The 19,731-nt window shown below is 39.4% G+C and overlaps 1 protein-coding gene across 7 annotated transcripts in view; it reads right to left on the minus strand.

Moving 5' to 3' along the window:
- LOC139579448 (glutamate receptor 2-like) overlaps positions 1-19,731 on the minus strand; it is an 88,127-nt gene that overhangs the window by 18,079 nt on the left and 50,317 nt on the right. For all 7 annotated transcript variants that reach the window (XR_011675748.1, XR_011675749.1, XM_071408125.1 and 4 more), the window contains exons 12-13: positions 19,402-19,600; positions 3,608-3,855 (exon numbers count right to left, since the gene is read on the minus strand). Coding sequence is in view for 5 of the 7 variants with exons in the window: in XM_071408125.1 (XP_071264226.1) it covers positions 3,608-3,855; positions 19,402-19,600 (447 nt within the window). In the remaining 2 variants the exon portion in view is untranslated. The remainder of the gene's footprint in view (positions 1-3,607; positions 3,856-19,401; positions 19,601-19,731) is intronic.

Below are 19,731 nucleotides of genomic sequence, written 5' to 3' on the forward strand. Positions count from 1 at the left end.
TACCATTACCGTTAGCAGTTAGCCTTAACCTTAGATATTACCATTACTGTTAGCAGTTAGCCTTAACCTTAGATATTACCATTACCGTTAGCATTAGCACCAGGATTAGCACAATCCTGTAAATCAGCATTAGCAATTAGCTTAGCATAATGTATCAGGCTCTGTTATTGGAAAGGTGGCTAAAGGCTAGTGTACAGAGGGCTATCATAATGAGATAATATAATATACATGCCTGGGCTATAGCCAGTAATAAACTGGTTTATATTATAATAATAATTATAATAATAATAACATTATCCAGTAATAAACAGGTCTATATAATAATAATACAAAAATATATAAAAAAATACTAACACTACACATCTTAATAATAATAATCATCATATAATCCAGTAATAAACAGGTCTATATAATAATAATAATAATAATAATAATAATATGACCCAGTAATAAACAGGTCTATATAATAATAATAATAATAATAATAATAATAATAATAATAATATGACCCAGTAATAAACAGGTCTATATAATAATAATAATAATAATAATAATAATAATAATATGACCCAGTAATAAACAGGTCTAAATAATAATAATAATAATAATAATAATAATAATATGACCCAGTAATAAACAGGTCTAAATAATAATAATAATAATAATAATAATAATAATATGACCCAGTAATAAACAGGTCTAAATAATAGTAATAATAATAATAATATGACCTAGTAATAAACAGGTCTAAATAATAATAATAATAATAATAATATGACCCAGTAATAAACAGGTCTAAATAATAATAATAATAATTAACCCTAGCCCTAACCCTAAACCCTAACCCAACCCCTAGCCCTAACCCTAAACCCTAGCCCTAACCCCAAACCCAACCCCTAGCCCTAAACCCTAACCCAACCGCTAGCCCTAACCCTAAACCCTAACCCAACCCCTAGCCCTAACCCCAAACCCAACCCCTAGCCCTAACCCTAAACCTAACCCAACCCCTAGCCCTAACCCTAAACCTTAACCCAACCCAACCGCTAGCCCTAACCCTAAACCCTAACCCAACCCCTAGCCCTAACCCTAAACCTAACCCAACCCCTAGCCCTAACCCTAAACCCTAACCCAACCGCTAGCCCTAACCCTAAACCCTAACCCAACCCCTAGCCCTAACCCTAAACCTAACCCAACCCCTAGCCCTAACCCTAAACCCTAACCCAACCCCTGGCCCTAACCCTAACCCTAACCCTAAACCCTCACCCAACCCTGAGCCCTAACCCTAAACCCAAACCCAACCCAACCCCAAGCCCTAACCCTAACCCTAACCCTAACCCTAGCCCTAACCCTAAACCCTAACCCAACTCCTAGCCCTAACCCAACCCCTAGCCCTAAACCCAAACCCAACCCCTAGCCCTAACCCTAAACCCAAACCCAACGCCTAGCCCTAACCCTAAACCCCAAACCCAAACCCAACGCCTAGCCCTAACCCCAAACCCAACCCCTAGCTCTAACCCTAAACCCAACCCCTAGCCCTAAACCCAAACCCTAAACCCAAACCCATCCCCTAGCCCTAAACCCTAACCCTAACCCTAACCCAACCCCTAGCCCTAACCCAACCCTAAACCCTAACCCAACCCCTAAACCCTAACCCAACCCCTAGCCCTAACCCTAAACCCAACCCCTAGCCCTAACCCTAAACCCAACCCCTAGCCCTAACCCTAAACCCTAACCCAACCCAGAGCCCTAAACCCTAACCCAACCTCTAGCCCTAACCCTAAACCCTAACCCAACCCCCAGCCCTAACCCTAAACCCTAACCCAACCCCTAACCCTAACCCAACCCCTAGCCCTAACCCTAACCCTAAACCCAAACCCAACACCTAGCCCTAACCCTAAACCCAAACTCAACCCCTAGCCCTAACCCTAAACCCTAACCCAACCCCTAACCCTAACCCAACCCCTAGCCCTAACCCTAACCCTAACCCTAACCCCAAACCCAAACCCAACACCTAGCCCTAACCCTAAACCCAAACTCAACCCCTAGCCCTAACCCTAAACCCTAACCCAACCCCTAGCCCTAAACCCTAACCCAACCCAACCCCTAACCCTAAACCCAAACCCAACCCCTAGCCCTAAACCCTAACCCAACCCCTAGCCCTAACCCTAAACCCTAACCCAACCCCTAGCCCTAACCCTAAACCCTAACCCAACGCCTAGCCCTAACCCTAAACCCTCACCCAACCCCTAACCCATAAACCCAAACCCAACCCCTAGCCCTAACCCTAACCCTAAACCCAAACCCAACCCCTAACCCTAAACCCAAACCCAACCCCTAACCCTAAACCCTAACCCAACCCCTAGCCCTAAACCCTAACCCAACCCCTAGTCCTAACCCTAAATCCAAACCCAACCCCTAGCCCTAACCCTAACCCAACCCCTAGCCCTAAACCCAAACCCAACCCCTAGCCCTAACCCTAAACCCAACCCCTAGCCCTAACCCTAACCCTAAACCCAAACCCAACCCCTAGCCCTAACCCTAACCCAACCGCTATTCCTAACCCTAAACCCTAACCCAACCCCTAGCCCTAAACCCAAACCCAACCCCGAGCCCTAACCCTAAACCCTAACTCAACCCCTAACCCTAAACCCAAACCTGATCTGGACCCTCACAGTATGGCTGCTCCAAAACAACCCAGGCATTAGCGACAACATTCTCTCTTCAGCCAATCAGGAAGAGCAAGATAACTAGTGGTCTGAAGCCCATCCCTAGGTACTGCAGGGGTTTATTGTGACCAGCCACTAAGAACTATGGGTAATGTAGTCCTGTGGCCAGCCACTAAGAACTATAGGTAGTGTAGTTCTGTTGCCAGCTGCCAATAACTCTGGGGTAGTGTAGTCTTCCCTAGGCTTACAGGTGATCAGAGCTGGGAATGGGGAGTACTATACTGTACTATATTATACTACACTATACTAATATAAACCGCTGTGTATCAGGTCATCAGGGTAGGTAAGTTACTATAATAACATTAGGGGACATATTGTTATACTATAATATACAATACTACAATAAACGATACTATACTATACTATACTATGCTATAGTATAATATACTATGCTATACTATACTATACTATACTATACTATACTATGCTATAGTATAATATACTATGCTATACTATACTATAATATACTATACTATGCTATAATATACTATAATACACTATACTAGACTATACTCTACTAGACTAGCCTGTATATAAACCGCTGTGTTTCAGGTCATCAGGGTAGGTAAGATACTATAATAACATTAGGGGACATAGTGTTATACTATACTATATTATACTATACTATAATGTACTATACTATACTAGACTAGACTAGCCTGTATATAAACCAGTGTGTTTCAGGTCATCAGGGTAGGTAAGATACTATAATAACATTAGGGGACATAGTGTTATACTATACTATAATATACTACACTACACTATACTAGACTATACTCTACTAGACTAGCCTGTATATAAACCACTGTGTTTCAGGTCATCAGGGTAGGTAAGATACTATAACAACATTAGAGAACATATTGTTATACTATCTCACCCACCTTAATGGGGATCCTTTTGGTGTGGCGATGCCGTATCCTTTAGAGTCCAGGTTCCCTCCCACCTTCATGGTGTCGCAGGGTTTCCTCTGCTCGATGTACTCGTTCATGGTGGACTCCAGAAGGTACGCGTACTTCCCCTTGGACTTCCTGACTCTCAGCACCCCCTCCGCTGTCTTCTTCACAAACGGAGACGGCTCTGCTGACTTCATGTACTGCCACATCTTGTCAAACAGTGCTATCTTCGACCTCTGTTGAGAGACAACACATTAGAACTACACCTTAGGGTAGGACGGTATATCGTATTTTACTATATACCAGTTTTGATACACAGACCAGTGTATTTTATATTATACCGGTTTTGATACACAGACCAGTGTATTTTACTCTATACCGGTTTTGATACACAGACCAGTGTATTTTACTATATACCAGTTTTGATACACAGACCAGTGTATTTTACTATATACCAGTTTTGATACACAGACCAGTGTATTTTACTATATACCAGTTTTGATACACAGACCCGTGTATTTTACTATATACAGGTTTTGATACACAGAGCAGTGTATTTTACATTATACAGGTTTTGATATACAGACCAGTGTATTTTACATTATACAGGTTTTGATACACAGAGCAGTGTATTTTACTATATACAGGTTTTGATTCACAGACCAGTGTATTTTACATTATACAGGTTTTGATACACAGACCAGTGTATTTTACTATATACAGGTTTTGATACACAGACCAGTGTATTTTACATTATACAGGTATTGATACAGAGAGCAGTGTATTTTACATTATACAGGTTTTGATACACAGACCAGTGTATTTTACATTATACAGGTTTTGATACACAGACCCGTGTATTTTACATTATACAGGTTTTGATACACAGACCAGTGTATTTTACATTATACAGGTTTTGATACACAGACCAGTGTATTTTACATTATACAGGTTTTGATACAGAGAGCAGTGTATTTTACATTATACAGGTTTTGATACACAGAGCAGTGTATTTTACATTATACAGGTTTTGATACACAGACCAGTGTATTTTACATTATACAGGTTTTGATACACAGACCAGTGTATTTTACATTATACAGGTTTTGATACACAGACCAGTGTATTTTACATTATACAGGTTTTGATACACAGACCAGTGTATTTTACATTATACAGGTTTTGATACACAGACCAGTGTATTTTACTATATACAGGTTTTGATACACAGACCAGTGTATTTTACATTATACAGGTTTTGATACACAGACCAGTGTAATTTACTCTATACAGGTTTTGATACACAGACCAGTGTATTTTACTCTATACAGGTTTTGATACACAGACCAGTGTATTTTACTATATACAGGTTTTGATACACAGACCAGTGTATTTTACATTATACAGGTTTTGATACAGAGAGCAGTGTATTTTACATTATACAGGTTTTGATACACAGACCAGTGTATTTTACATTATACAGGTTTTGATACACAGACCCGTGTATTTTACATTATACAGGTTTTGATACACAGACCAGTGTATTTTACTATATACAGGTTTTGATACACAGAGCAGTGTATTTTACATTATAGAGGTTTTGATACACAGGCCAGTGTATTTTACATTATACAGGTTTTTGATACACAGACCAGTGTATTTTACATTATATAGGTTTTGATACACAGACCAGTGTATTTCACATTATACAGGTTTTGATACACAGACCAGTGTATTTCACATTATACAGGTTTTGATACACAGACCTGTTTGGGTCATTACTTTACATTCTATAAAGGTATTTTTGACTTGTTTTGGACGACATTCTGCACATTTTCTCATCAATGATCTCCATACAGTTTTCTGTTTCCAGAACTACAACAATCTGTAACTAACAGTGGACTGCATTCTAGAGACGCCCTTTAACAGAACTACAATCTGTAACAAACAGTGGACTGCATTCTAGAGATGCCCTTTAACAGAACTACAACCTGTAACAAACAGTGGACTGCATTCTAGAGATGCCCTTTAACAGAACTACAACCTGTAACAAACAGGAATGTTTTTGAAGAGGAATGTAGGTGTTGCCACCCTAGAGTCTTCAACTAGTCATAATCACTTAGAATGTATGTGTTGTTACCCTAGAGTCTTCAACTAGTCATAATCACTTAGAATGTATGTGTTACCACCCTAGAGTCTTCAACTAGTCATAATCACTTAGAATGTATGTGTTGTTACGCTAGAGTCTTCAACTAGTCATAATCACTTAGAATGTATGTGTTACCACCCTAGAGTCTTCAACTAGTCATAATCACTTAGAATGTATGTGTTACCACCCTAGAGTCTTCAACTAGTCATAATCACTTAGAATGTATGAGTTACCACCCTAGAGTCTTCAACTAGTCATAATCACTTAGAATGTATGTGTTGTCACCCTAGAGTCTTCAACTAGTCATAATCACTTAGAATGTATGTGTTGTTAACCTAGAGTCTTCAACTAGTCATAATCACTTAGAATGTATGTGTTGACACCCTAGAGTCTTCAACTAGTCATAATCACTGAGAATGTATGTGTTGTTACCCTAGAGTCTTCAACTAGTCATAATCACTTAGAATGTATGTGTTGTCACCCTAGAGTCTTCAACTAGTCATAATCACTGAGAATGTATGTGTTACCACCCTAGAGTCTTCAACTAGTCATAATCACTTAGAATGTATGAGTTACCACCCTAGAGTCTTCAACTAGTCATAATCACTTAGAATATATATGTTGTTACCCTAGAGTCTTCAACTAGTCATAATCACTTAGAATGTATGTGTTACCACCCTAGAGTCTTCAACTAGTCATAATCACTTAGAATGTATGTGTTACCACCCTAGAGTCTTCAACTAGTCATAATCACTTAGAATGTATGTGTTACCACCCTAGAGTCTTCAACTAGTCATAATCACTTAGAATGTATGTGTTACCACCCTAGAGTCTTCAACTAGTCATAATCACTTAGAATGTATGTGTTACCACCCTAGAGTCTTCAACTAGTCATAATCACTTAGAATGTATGTGTTGTTACGCTAGAGTCTTCAACTAGTCATAATCACTTAGAATGTATGTGTTACCACCCTAGAGTCTTCAACTAGTCATAATCACTTAGAATGTATGTGTTACCACCCTAGAGTCTTCAACTAGTCATAATCACTTAGAATGTATGTGTTACCACCCTAGAGTCTTCAACTAGTCATAATCACTTAGAATGTATGTGTTGTCACCCTAGAGTCTTCAACTAGTCATAATCACTTAGAATGTATGTGTTGCCACCCTAGAGTCTTCAACTAGTCATAATCACTTAGAATGTATGTGTTGTTACCCTAGAGTCTTCAACTAGTCATAATCACTTAGAATGTATGTGTTGTTACGCTAGAGTCTTCAACTAGTCATAATCACTTAGAATGTATGTGTTGTTACCCTAGAGTCTTCAACTAGTCATAATCACTGAGAATGTATGTGTTGTTAACCTAGAGTCTTCAACTAGTCATAATCACTTAGAATGTATGTGTTGCCACCCTAGAGTCTTCAACTAGTCATAATCACTTAGAATGTATGTGTTGTTACCCTAGAGTCTTCAACTAGTCATAATCACTTAGAATGTATGTGTTGCCACCCTAGAGTCTTCAACTAGTCATAATCACTTAGAATGTATGTGTTGTTACCCTAGAGTCTTCAACTAGTCATAATCACTTAGAATGTATGTGTTGTCACCCTAGAGTCTTCAACTAGTCATAATCACTTAGAATGTATGTGTTGTTACCCTAGAGTCTTCAACTAGTCATAATCACTTAGAATGTATGTGTTACCACCCTAGAGTCTTCAACTAGTCATAATCACTTAGAATGTATGTGTTGTTACCCTAGAGTCTTCAACTAGTCATAATCACTTAGAATGTATGTATTGTTAACCTAGAGTCTTCAACTAGTCATAATCACTTAGAATGTATGTGTTGACACCCTAGAGTCTTCAACTAGTCATAATCACTGAGAATGTATGTGTTGTTACCCTAGAGTCTTCAACTAGTCATAATCACTTAGAATGTATGTGTTGTCACCCTAGAGTCTTCAACTAGTCATAATCACTGAGAATGTATGTGTTGCCACCCTAGAGTCTTCAACTAGTCATAATCACTTAGAATGTATGTGTTGTTACCCTAGAGTCTTCAACTAGTCATAATCGCTTAGAATGTATGTGTTACCACCCTAGAGTCTTCAACTAGTCATAATCACTTAGAATGTATGTGTTGTCACCCTAGAGTCTTCAACTAGTCATAATCACTTAGAATGTATGAGTTACCACCCTAGAGTCTTCAACTAGTCATAATCACTTAGAATATATGTGTTGTTACCCTAGAGTCTTCAACTAGTCATAATCACTTAGAATGTATGTGTTACCACCCTAGAGTCTTCAACTAGTCATAATCAATTAGAATGTATGTGTTACCACCCTAGAGTCTTCAACTAGTCATAATCACTTAGAATGTATGTGTTGTTACGCTAGAGTCTTCAACTAGTCATAATCACTTAGAATGTATGTGTTACCACCCTAGAGTCTTCAACTAGTCATAATCACTTAGAATGTATGTGTTACCACCCTAGAGTCTTCAACTAGTCATAATCACTTAGAATGTATGTGTTACCACCCTAGAGTCTTCAACTAGTCATAATCACTTAGAATGTATGTGTTGTCACCCTAGAGTCTTCAACTAGTCATAATCACTTAGAATGTATGTGTTGCCACCCTAGAGTCTTCAACTAGTCATAATCACTTAGAATGTATGTGTTGTTACCCTAGAGTCTTCAACTAGTCATAATCACTTAGAATGTATGTGTTGTTACGCTAGAGTCTTCAACTAGTCATAATCACTTAGAATGTATGTGTTGTTACCCTAGAGTCTTCAACTAGTCATAATCACTGAGAATGTATGTGTTGTTAACCTAGAGTCTTCAACTAGTCATAATCACTTAGAATGTATGTGTTGCCACCCTAGAGTCTTCAACTAGTCATAATCACTTAGAATGTATGTGTTGTTACCCTAGAGTCTTCAACTAGTCATAATCACTTAGAATGTACAGTGGGGCAAAAAAGTATTTAGTCAGTCACCAATTGTGCAACTTCTCCCACTTTAAAAGATGAGAGAGGCCTGTAATTTTCATCATAGGTACACTTCAACTATAAAAGACAAAATGAGAAAAAAAAATCCAGAAAATCACATTGTAGGATTTTTTATGAATTTGTTTGCAAATTATGGTGGAAAATAAGTATTTGGTCAATAACAAAAGTTTATCTCAATACTTTGTTATATACCCTTTGTTGGCAATGACAGAGGTCAAACGTTTTCTGTAAGTCTTCACAAGGTTTTCACACACTGTTGCTGGTATTTTGGCCCATTCCTCCATGCAGATCTCCTCTAGAGCAGTGATGTTTTGGGGCTGTTGCTGGGCAACACGGACTTTCAACTCCCTCCAAAGATTTTCTATGGGGTTGAGATCTGGAGACTGGCTAGGCCACTCCAGGACCTTGAAATGCTTCTTACGAAGCCACTCCTTCGTTGCCCGGGAGGTGTGTTTGGGATCATTGTCATCCTGAAAGACCCAGCCACGTTTCATCTTCAATGCCCTTGCTGATGGAAGGAGGTTTTCACTCAAAATCTCACGATACATGGCCCCATTCATTCTTTCCTTTACACGGATCAGTCGTCCTGGTCCCTTTGCAGAAAAACAGCCCCAAAGCATGATGTTTCCACCCCCATGCTTCACAGTAGGTATGGTGTTCTTTGGATGCAACTCAGCATTCTTTGTCCTCCAAACACGACGAGTTGAGTTTTTACCAAAAAGTTATATTTTGGTTTCATCTGACCATATGACATTCTCCCAATCTTCTTCTGGATCATCCAAATGCTCTCTAGCAAACTTCAGACGGGCCTGGACATGTACTGGCTTAAGCAGGGGGACACGTCTGGCACTGCAGGATTTGAGTCCCTGGCGGCGTAGTGTGTTACTGATGGTAGGCTTTGTTACTTTGGTCCCAGCTCTCTGCAGGTCATTCACTAGGTCCCCCCGTGTGGTTCTGGGATTTTTGCTCACCGTTCTTGTGATCATTTTGACCCCACGGGGTGAGATCTTGCATGGAGCCCCAGATCGAGGGAGATTATCAGTGGTCTTGTATGTCTTCCATTTCCTAATAATTGCTCCCACAGTTGATTTCTTCAAACCAAGCTGCTTACCTATTGCAGATTCAGTCTTCCCAGCCTGGTGCAGGTCTACAATTTTGTTTCTGGTGTCCTTTGACAGCTCTTTGGTCTTGGCCATAGTGGAGTTTGGAGTGTGACTGTTTGAGGTTGTGGACAGGTGTCTTTTATACTGATAACAAGTTCAAACAGGTGCCATCAATACCTGGTAACGAGTGGTGGACAGAGGAGCCTCTTAAAGAAAAAGTTACAGGTCTGTGAGAGCCAGAAATCTTGCTTGTTTGTAGGTGACCAAATACTTATTTTCCACCATAATTTGCAAATAAATTCATAAAAAATCCTACAATGTGATTTTCTGGATATTTTTTTCTCATTTTGTCTGTCATAGTTGAAGTGTACCTATGATGAAAATTACAGGCCTCTCTCATCTTTTAAGTGTTAGAACATGCACAATTGGTGGCTGACTAAATACTTTTTTGCCCCACTGTATGTGTTGCCACCCTAGAGTCTTCAACTAGTCATAATCACTTAGAATGTATGTGTTGTTACCCTAGAGTCTTCAACTAGTCATAATCACTTAGAATGTATGTGTTGTCACCCTAGAGTCTTCAACTAGTCATAATCACTTAGAATGTATGTGTTGCCACCCTAGAGTCTTCAACTAGTCATAATCACTTAGAATGTATGTGTTGTTACCCTAGAGTCTTCAACTAGTCATAATCACTTAGAATGTATGTGTTGCCACCCTAGAGTCTTCAACTAGTCATAATCACTTAGAATGTATGTGTTGTTACCCTAGAGTCTTCAACTAGTCATAATCACTTAGAATGTATGTGTTGTCACCCTAGAGTCTTCAACTAGTCATAATCACTTAGAATGTATGTGTTGTTACCCTAGAGTCTTCAACTAGTCATAATCACTTAGAATGTATGTGTTACCACCCTAGAGTCTTCAACTAGTCATAATCAATTAGAATGTATGTGTTGTTACCCTAGAGTCTTCAACTAGTCATAATCACTTAGAATGTATGTATTGTTAACCTAGAGTCTTCAACTAGTCATAATCACTTAGAATGTATGTGTTGACACCCTAGAGTCTTCAACTAGTCATAATCACTGAGAATGTATGTGTTGTTACCCTAGAGTCTTCAACTAGTCATAATCACTTAGAATGTATGTGTTGTCACCCTAGAGTCTTCAACTAGTCATAATCACTGAGAATGTATGTGTTGCCACCCTAGAGTCTTCAACTAGTCATAATCACTTAGAATGTATGTGTTGTTACCCTAGAGTCTTCAACTAGTCATAATCGCTTAGAATGTATGTGTTACCACCCTAGAGTCTTCAACTAGTCATAATCACTTAGAATGTATGTGTTGTCACCCTAGAGTCTTCAACTAGTCATAATCACTTAGAATGTATGAGTTACCACCCTAGAGTCTTCAACTAGTCATAATCACTTAGAATATATGTGTTGTTACCCTAGAGTCTTCAACTAGTCATAATCACTTAGAATGTATGTGTTACCACCCTAGAGTCTTCAACTAGTCATAATCAATTAGAATGTATGTGTTACCACCCTAGAGTCTTCAACTAGTCATAATCACTTAGAATGTATGTGTTGTTACGCTAGAGTCTTCAACTAGTCATAATCACTTAGAATGTATGTGTTACCACCCTAGAGTCTTCAACTAGTCATAATCACTTAGAATGTATGTGTTACCACCCTAGAGTCTTCAACTAGTCATAATCACTTAGAATGTATGTGTTACCACCCTAGAGTCTTCAACTAGTCATAATCACTTAGAATGTATGTGTTGTCACCCTAGAGTCTTCAACTAGTCATAATCACTTAGAATGTATGTGTTGCCACCCTAGAGTCTTCAACTAGTCATAATCACTTAGAATGTATGTGTTGTTACCCTAGAGTCTTCAACTAGTCATAATCACTTAGAATGTATGTGTTGTTACGCTAGAGTCTTCAACTAGTCATAATCACTTAGAATGTATGTGTTGTTACCCTAGAGTCTTCAACTAGTCATAATCACTGAGAATGTATGTGTTGTTAACCTAGAGTCTTCAACTAGTCATAATCACTTAGAATGTATGTGTTGCCACCCTAGAGTCTTCAACTAGTCATAATCACTTAGAATGTATGTGTTGTTACCCTAGAGTCTTCAACTAGTCATAATCACTTAGAATGTACAGTGGGGCAAAAAAGTATTTAGTCAGTCACCAATTGTGCAACTTCTCCCACTTTAAAAGATGAGAGAGGCCTGTAATTTTCATCATAGGTACACTTCAACTATAAAAGACAAAATGAGAAAAAAAAATCCAGAAAATCACATTGTAGGATTTTTTATGAATTTGTTTGCAAATTATGGTGGAAAATAAGTATTTGGTCAATAACAAAAGTTTATCTCAATACTTTGTTATATACCCTTTGTTGGCAATGACAGAGGTCAAACGTTTTCTGTAAGTCTTCACAAGGTTTTCACACACTGTTGCTGGTATTTTGGCCCATTCCTCCATGCAGATCTCCTCTAGAGCAGTGATGTTTTGGGGCTGTTGCTGGGCAACACGGACTTTCAACTCCCTCCAAAGATTTTCTATGGGGTTGAGATCTGGAGACTGGCTAGGCCACTCCAGGACCTTGAAATGCTTCTTACGAAGCCACTCCTTCGTTGCCCGGGAGGTGTGTTTGGGATCATTGTCATCCTGAAAGACCCAGCCACGTTTCATCTTCAATGCCCTTGCTGATGGAAGGAGGTTTTCACTCAAAATCTCACGATACATGGCCCCATTCATTCTTTCCTTTACACGGATCAGTCGTCCTGGTCCCTTTGCAGAAAAACAGCCCCAAAGCATGATGTTTCCACCCCCATGCTTCACAGTAGGTATGGTGTTCTTTGGATGCAACTCAGCATTCTTTGTCCTCCAAACACGACGAGTTGAGTTTTTACCAAAAAGTTATATTTTGGTTTCATCTGACCATATGACATTCTCCCAATCTTCTTCTGGATCATCCAAATGCTCTCTAGCAAACTTCAGACGGGCCTGGACATGTACTGGCTTAAGCAGGGGGACACGTCTGGCACTGCAGGATTTGAGTCCCTGGCGGCGTAGTGTGTTACTGATGGTAGGCTTTGTTACTTTGGTCCCAGCTCTCTGCAGGTCATTCACTAGGTCCCCCCGTGTGGTTCTGGGATTTTTGCTCACCGTTCTTGTGATCATTTTGACCCCACGGGGTGAGATCTTGCATGGAGCCCCAGATCGAGGGAGATTATCAGTGGTCTTGTATGTCTTCCATTTCCTAATAATTGCTCCCACAGTTGATTTCTTCAAACCAAGCTGCTTACCTATTGCAGATTCAGTCTTCCCAGCCTGGTGCAGGTCTACAATTTTGTTTCTGGTGTCCTTTGACAGCTCTTTGGTCTTGGCCATAGTGGAGTTTGGAGTGTGACTGTTTGAGGTTGTGGACAGGTGTCTTTTATACTGATAACAAGTTCAAACAGGTGCCATCAATACCTGGTAACGAGTGGTGGACAGAGGAGCCTCTTAAAGAAAAAGTTACAGGTCTGTGAGAGCCAGAAATCTTGCTTGTTTGTAGGTGACCAAATACTTATTTTCCACCATAATTTGCAAATAAATTCATAAAAAATCCTACAATGTGATTTTCTGGATATTTTTTTCTCATTTTGTCTGTCATAGTTGAAGTGTACCTATGATGAAAATTACAGGCCTCTCTCATCTTTTAAGTGTTAGAACATGCACAATTGGTGGCTGACTAAATACTTTTTTGCCCCACTGTATGTGTTGCCACCCTAGAGTCTTCAACTAGTCATAATCACTTAGAATGTATGTGTTGTTACCCTAGAGTCTTCAACTAGTCATAATCACTTAGAATGTATGTGTTGTCACCCTAGAGTCTTCAACTAGTCATAATCACTTAGAATGTATGTGTTGTCACCCTAGAGTCTTCAACTAATCATAATCACTTAGAATGTATGTGTTGCCACCCTAGAGTCTTCAACTAGTCATAATCACTTAGAATGTATGTGTTGTCACCCTAGAGTCTTCAACTAGTCATAATCACTTAGAATGTATGTGTTGTCACCCTAGAGTCTTCAACTAGTCATAATCACTTAGAATGTATGTGTTGTTACCCTAGAGTCTTCAACTAGTCATAATCACTTAGAATGTATGTGTTGTTACCCTAGAGTCTTCAACTAGTCATAATCACTTAGAATGTATGTGTTGTTAACCTAGAGTCTTCAACTAGTCATAATCACTTAGAATGTATGTGTTGACACCCTAGAGTCTTCAACTAGTCATAATCACTGAGAATGTATGTGTTGTTACCCTAGAGTCTTCAACTAGTCATAATCACTTAGAATGTATGTGTTGTCACCCTAGAGTCTTTAACTAGTCATAATCACTGAGAATGTATGTGTTGCCACCCTAGAGTCTTCAATTAGTCATAATCACTTAGAATGTATGTGTTGTTACCCTAGAGTCTTCAACTAGTCATAATCACTTAGAATGAATGTGTTACCACCCTAGAGTCTTCAACTAGTCATAATCACTTAGAATGTATGTGTTGTCACCCTAGAGTCTTCAACTAGTCATAATCACTTAGAATGTATGAGTTACCACCCTAGAGTCTTCAACTAGTCATAATCACTTAGAATGTATGTGTTACCACCCTAGAGTCTTCAACTAGTCATAATCACTTAGAATGTATGTGTTGCCACCCTAGAGTCTTCAACTAGTCATAATCACTTAGAATGTATGTGTTGCCACCCTAGAGTCTTCAACTAGTCATAATCACTTAGAATGTATGTGTTGTTACCCTAGAGTCTTCAACTAGTCATAATCACTTAGAATGTATGTGTTGTTACCCTAGAGTCTTCAACTAGTCATAATCACTTAGAATGTATGTGTTGTTACCCTAGAGTCTTCAACTAGTCATAATCACTTAGAATGTATGTGTTGTCACCCTAGAGTCTTCAACTAGTCATAATCACTTAGAATGTATGTGTTGCCACCCTAGAGTCTTCAACTAGTCATAATCACTTAGAATGTATGTGTTGTTACCCTAGAGTCTTCAACTAGTCATAATCACTTAGAATGTATGTGTTGTTACCCTAGAGTCTTCAACTAGTCATAATCACTTAGAATGTATGTGTTGTTACCCTAGAGTCTTCAACTAGTCATAATCACTTAGAATGTATGTGTTGTTACCCTAGAGTCTTCAACTAGTCATAATCACTTAGAATGTATGTGTTGTCACCCTAGAGTCTTCAACTAGTCATAATCACTTAGAATGTATGTGTTGCCACCCTAGAGTCTTCAACTAGTCATAATCACTTAGAATGTATGTGTTGTCACCCTAGAGTCTTTAACTAGTCATAATCACTTAGAATGTATGAGTTACCACCCTAGAGTCTTCAACTAGTCATAATCACTTAGAATGTATGTGTTGCCACCCTAGAGTCTTCAACTAGTCATAATCACTTAGAATGTATGTGTTGTCACCCTAGAGTCTTTAACTAGTCATAATCACTTAGAATGTATGAGTTACCACCCTAGAGTCTTCAACTGGTCATAATCACTTAGAATGTATGTGTTGCCACCCTAGAGTCTTCAACTAGTCATAATCACTTAGAATGTATGTGTTGCCACCCTAGAGTCTTCAACTAGTCATAATCACTTAGAATGTATGTGTTGTCACCCTAGAGTCTTCAACTAGTCATAATCACTTAGAATGTATGTGTTGCCACCCTAGAGTCTTCAACTAGTCATAATCACTTAGAATGTATGTGTTGCCACCCTAGAGTCTTCAACTAGTCATAATCACTTAGAATGTATGTGTTGTCACCCTAGAGTCTTTAACTAGTCATAATCACTTAGAATGTATGAGTTACCACCCTAGAGTCTTCAACTGGTCATAATCACTTAGAATGTATGTGTTGCCACCCTAGAGTCTTCAACTAGTCATAATCACTGAGAATGTATGTGTTGCCACCCTAGAGTCTTCAACTAGTCATAATCACTTAGAATGTATGTGTTGCCACCCTAGAGTCTTCAACTAGTCATAATCACTTAGAATGTATGTGTTGTCACCCTAGAGTCTTCAACTAGTCATAATCACTTAGAATGTATGTGTTGCCACCCTAGAGTCTTCAACTAGTCATAATCACTTAGAATGTATGTGTTGCCACCCTAGAGTCTTCAACTAGTCATAATCACTTAGAATGTATGTGTTACCACCCTAGAGTCTTCAACTAGTCATAATCACTTAGAATGTATGTGTTGCCACCCTAGAGTCTTCAACTAGTCATAATCACTTAGAATGTATGTGTTGTTACCCTAGAGTCTTTAACTAGTCATAATCACTTAGAATGTATGTGTTGTCACCCTAGAGTCTTCAACTAGTCATAATCACTTAGAATGTATGTGTTGCCACCCTAGAGTCTTCAACTAGTCATAATCACTTAGAATGTATGTGTTGTCACCCTAGAGTCTTCAACTAGTCATAATCACTTAGAATGAATGTGTTACCACCCTAGAGTCTTCAACTAGTCATAATCACTTAGAATGTATGTGTTGTCACCCTAGAGTCTTCAACTAGTCATAATCACTTAGAATGTATGAGTTACCACCCTAGAGTCTTCAACTAGTCATAATCACTTAGAATGTATGTGTTACCACCCTAGAGTCTTCAACTAGTCATAATCACTTAGAATGTATGTGTTGTCACCCTAGAGTCTTCAACTAGTCATAATCACTTAGAATGTATGTGTTGCCACCCTAGAGTCTTCAACTAGTCATAATCACTTAGAATGTATGTGTTGTTACCCTAGAGTCTTCAACTAGTCATAATCACTTAGAATGTATGTGTTGTTACCCTAGAGTCTTCAACTAGTCATAATCACTTAGAATGTATGTGTTGTCACCCTAGAGTCTTTAACTAGTCATAATCACTTAGAATGTATGAGTTACCACCCTAGAGTCTTCAACTAGTCATAATCACTTAGAATGTATGTGTTGCCACCCTAGAGTCTTCAACTAGTCATAATCACTTAGAATGTATGTGTTGTCACCCTAGAGTCTTTAACTAGTCATAATCACTTAGAATGTATGAGTTACCACCCTAGAGTCTTCAACTGGTCATAATCACTTAGAATGTATGTGTTGCCACCCTAGAGTCTTCAACTAGTCATAATCACTTAGAATGTATGTGTTGCCACCCTAGAGTCTTCAACTAGTCATAATCACTTAGAATGTATGTGTTGTCACCCTAGAGTCTTCAACTAGTCATAATCACTTAGAATGTATGTGTTGCCACCCTAGAGTCTTCAACTAGTCATAATCACTTAGAATGTATGTGTTGCCACCCTAGAGTCTTCAACTAGTCATAATCACTTAGAATGTATGTGTTGTCACCCTAGAGTCTTTAACTAGTCATAATCACTTAGAATGTATGAGTTACCACCCTAGAGTCTTCAACTGGTCATAATCACTTAGAATGTATGTGTTGCCACCCTAGAGTCTTCAACTAGTCATAATCACTGAGAATGTATGTGTTGCCACCCTAGAGTCTTCAACTAGTCATAATCACTTAGAATGTATGTGTTGCCACCCTAGAGTCTTCAACTAGTCATAATCACTTAGAATGTATGTGTTGTCACCCTAGAGTCTTCAACTAGTCATAATCACTTAGAATGTATGTGTTGCCACCCTAGAGTCTTCAACTAGTCATAATCACTTAGAATGTATGTGTTGCCACCCTAGAGTCTTCAACTAGTCATAATCACTTAGAATGTATGTGTTACCACCCTAGAGTCTTCAACTAGTCATAATCACTTAGAATGTATGTGTTGCCACCCTAGAGTCTTCAACTAGTCATAATCACTTAGAATGTATGTGTTGTTACCCTAGAGTCTTCAACTAGTCATAATCACTTAGAATGTATGTGTTGTCACCCTAGAGTCTTCAACTAGTCATAATCACTTAGAATGTATGTGTTGCCACCCTAGAGTCTTCAACTAGTCATAATCACTTAGAATGTATGTGTTGTCACCCTAGAGTCTTCAACTAGTCATAATCACTTAGAATGTATGTGTTACCACCCTAGAGTCTTCAACTAGTCATAATCACTTAGAATGTATGTGTTGTCACCCTAGAGTCTTCAACTAGTCATAATCACTTAGAATGTATGTGTTACCACCCTAGAGTCTTCAACTAGTCATAATCACTTAGAATGTATGTGTTGTCACCCTAGAGTCTTCAACTAGTCATAATCACTTAGAATGTATGTGTTACCACCCTAGAGTCTTCAACTATAATCATATTTAAAACTTTTATTATTAAAAAACATAAAATACCGTCAAATGCTATCATACTGTCAACAATTTGAAAAATATTGTGATATGATATTTTGGCCATATTCCCAAGCCCTACTTCACTCTAACCCCTACACTCTAACCCCTACACCCTAACCCCTACTTCCTAGCCTCTAACCCCTACACTCTAACCCCTACACTTAAAACCTGCTTCCTAGCCTCTAACCCCTACACCCTAACCCCTACTTCCTAGCCTCTAACCCCTACACTCTAACCCCTACACTTAAAACCTGCTTCCTAGCCTCCAACCCCTACACCCTAACCCCTGCTTCCTAGCCTCGAACCCCTACACTCTCACCCCTACACTTAAAACCTGCTTCCTAGCCTCTAACCCCTACACTCTAACCCCTACACTTAAAACCTGCTTCCTAGCCTCTAACCCCTACACTCTAACCCCTACAACCTAACCCCTACTTCCTAGCCTCTAACCCCTACACTCTAACCCCTACACTTAAAACCTGGTTCCTAGCCTCTAACCCCTACACCCTAACCCCTGCGTCCTAGCCTCGAACCCCTACACTCTAACCCCTACACTTAAAACCTGCTTCCTAGCCTCTAACCCCTACACTCTAACCCCTGCGTCCTAGCCTCGAACCCCTACACTCTCACCCCTACACTTAAAACCTGCTTCCTAGCCTCTAACCCCTACACCCTAACCCCTGCGTCCTAGCCTCGAACCCCTACACTCTCACCCCTACACTTAAAACCTGCTTCCTAGCCTCTAACCCCTACACTCTAACCCCTACACTTAAAACCTGCTTCCTAGCCTCTAACCCCTACACTCTAACCCCTACACTTAAAACCTGCTTCCTAGTCTCTAACTCTACACCCTAACCCCTAGCCTCTAACCCTACCAGTTACAGTCTTTCACTCACAGTTCATTGGGGCATTGAGGCATGTGAATGTGTCTGATCGTATTGATGTGTGTATTACGCTTTATTGATGTGTTTATGAGAGTATGTGATATGATACATGGCCGTATTGATGTGTGTGTGTGTGTGTGTGTGTGTGTGTGTGTGTGTGTGTGTGTGTGTGTGTGTGTGTGTGTGTGTGTGTGTGTGTGTGTGTGTGTGTGTGTGTGTGTGTGTGTGTGTGTGTGTGTGTGTGTGTGTGTGTGTGTGTGTGTGTGTGTGACCCACCCTAAAGAACTCCTTGGTAGAGCCAGAGTCCAGGGTCCCGTAGGCGATCTCCGTCTGTTTAGCCAGGTCCTCTGCTCCCTCTATAGGAGAAACCATCCTCTCCACAGTGAGGAAGGCAGCCAGGTTGGCCGTGTAGGAGGAGATGATGATTAGAGTGAAGAACCACCACACACCACCCACTATACGTCCTGATAGAGACCTGGGGAGATAACCACTCACAGTCAGAGAGAGAGAGAGAGAGAGAGAGAGAGATAGAGAGAGAGAGAGAGAGAGAGAGAGAGAGAGAGAGAGAGAGAGAGAGAGAGAGAGAGAGAGAGAGAGAGAGAGAGA

This window comes from Salvelinus alpinus, chromosome 6 (assembly GCF_045679555.1).
Source record: "Salvelinus alpinus chromosome 6, SLU_Salpinus.1, whole genome shotgun sequence".
Lineage (NCBI taxonomy): Eukaryota > Metazoa > Chordata > Actinopteri > Salmoniformes > Salmonidae > Salvelinus > Salvelinus alpinus.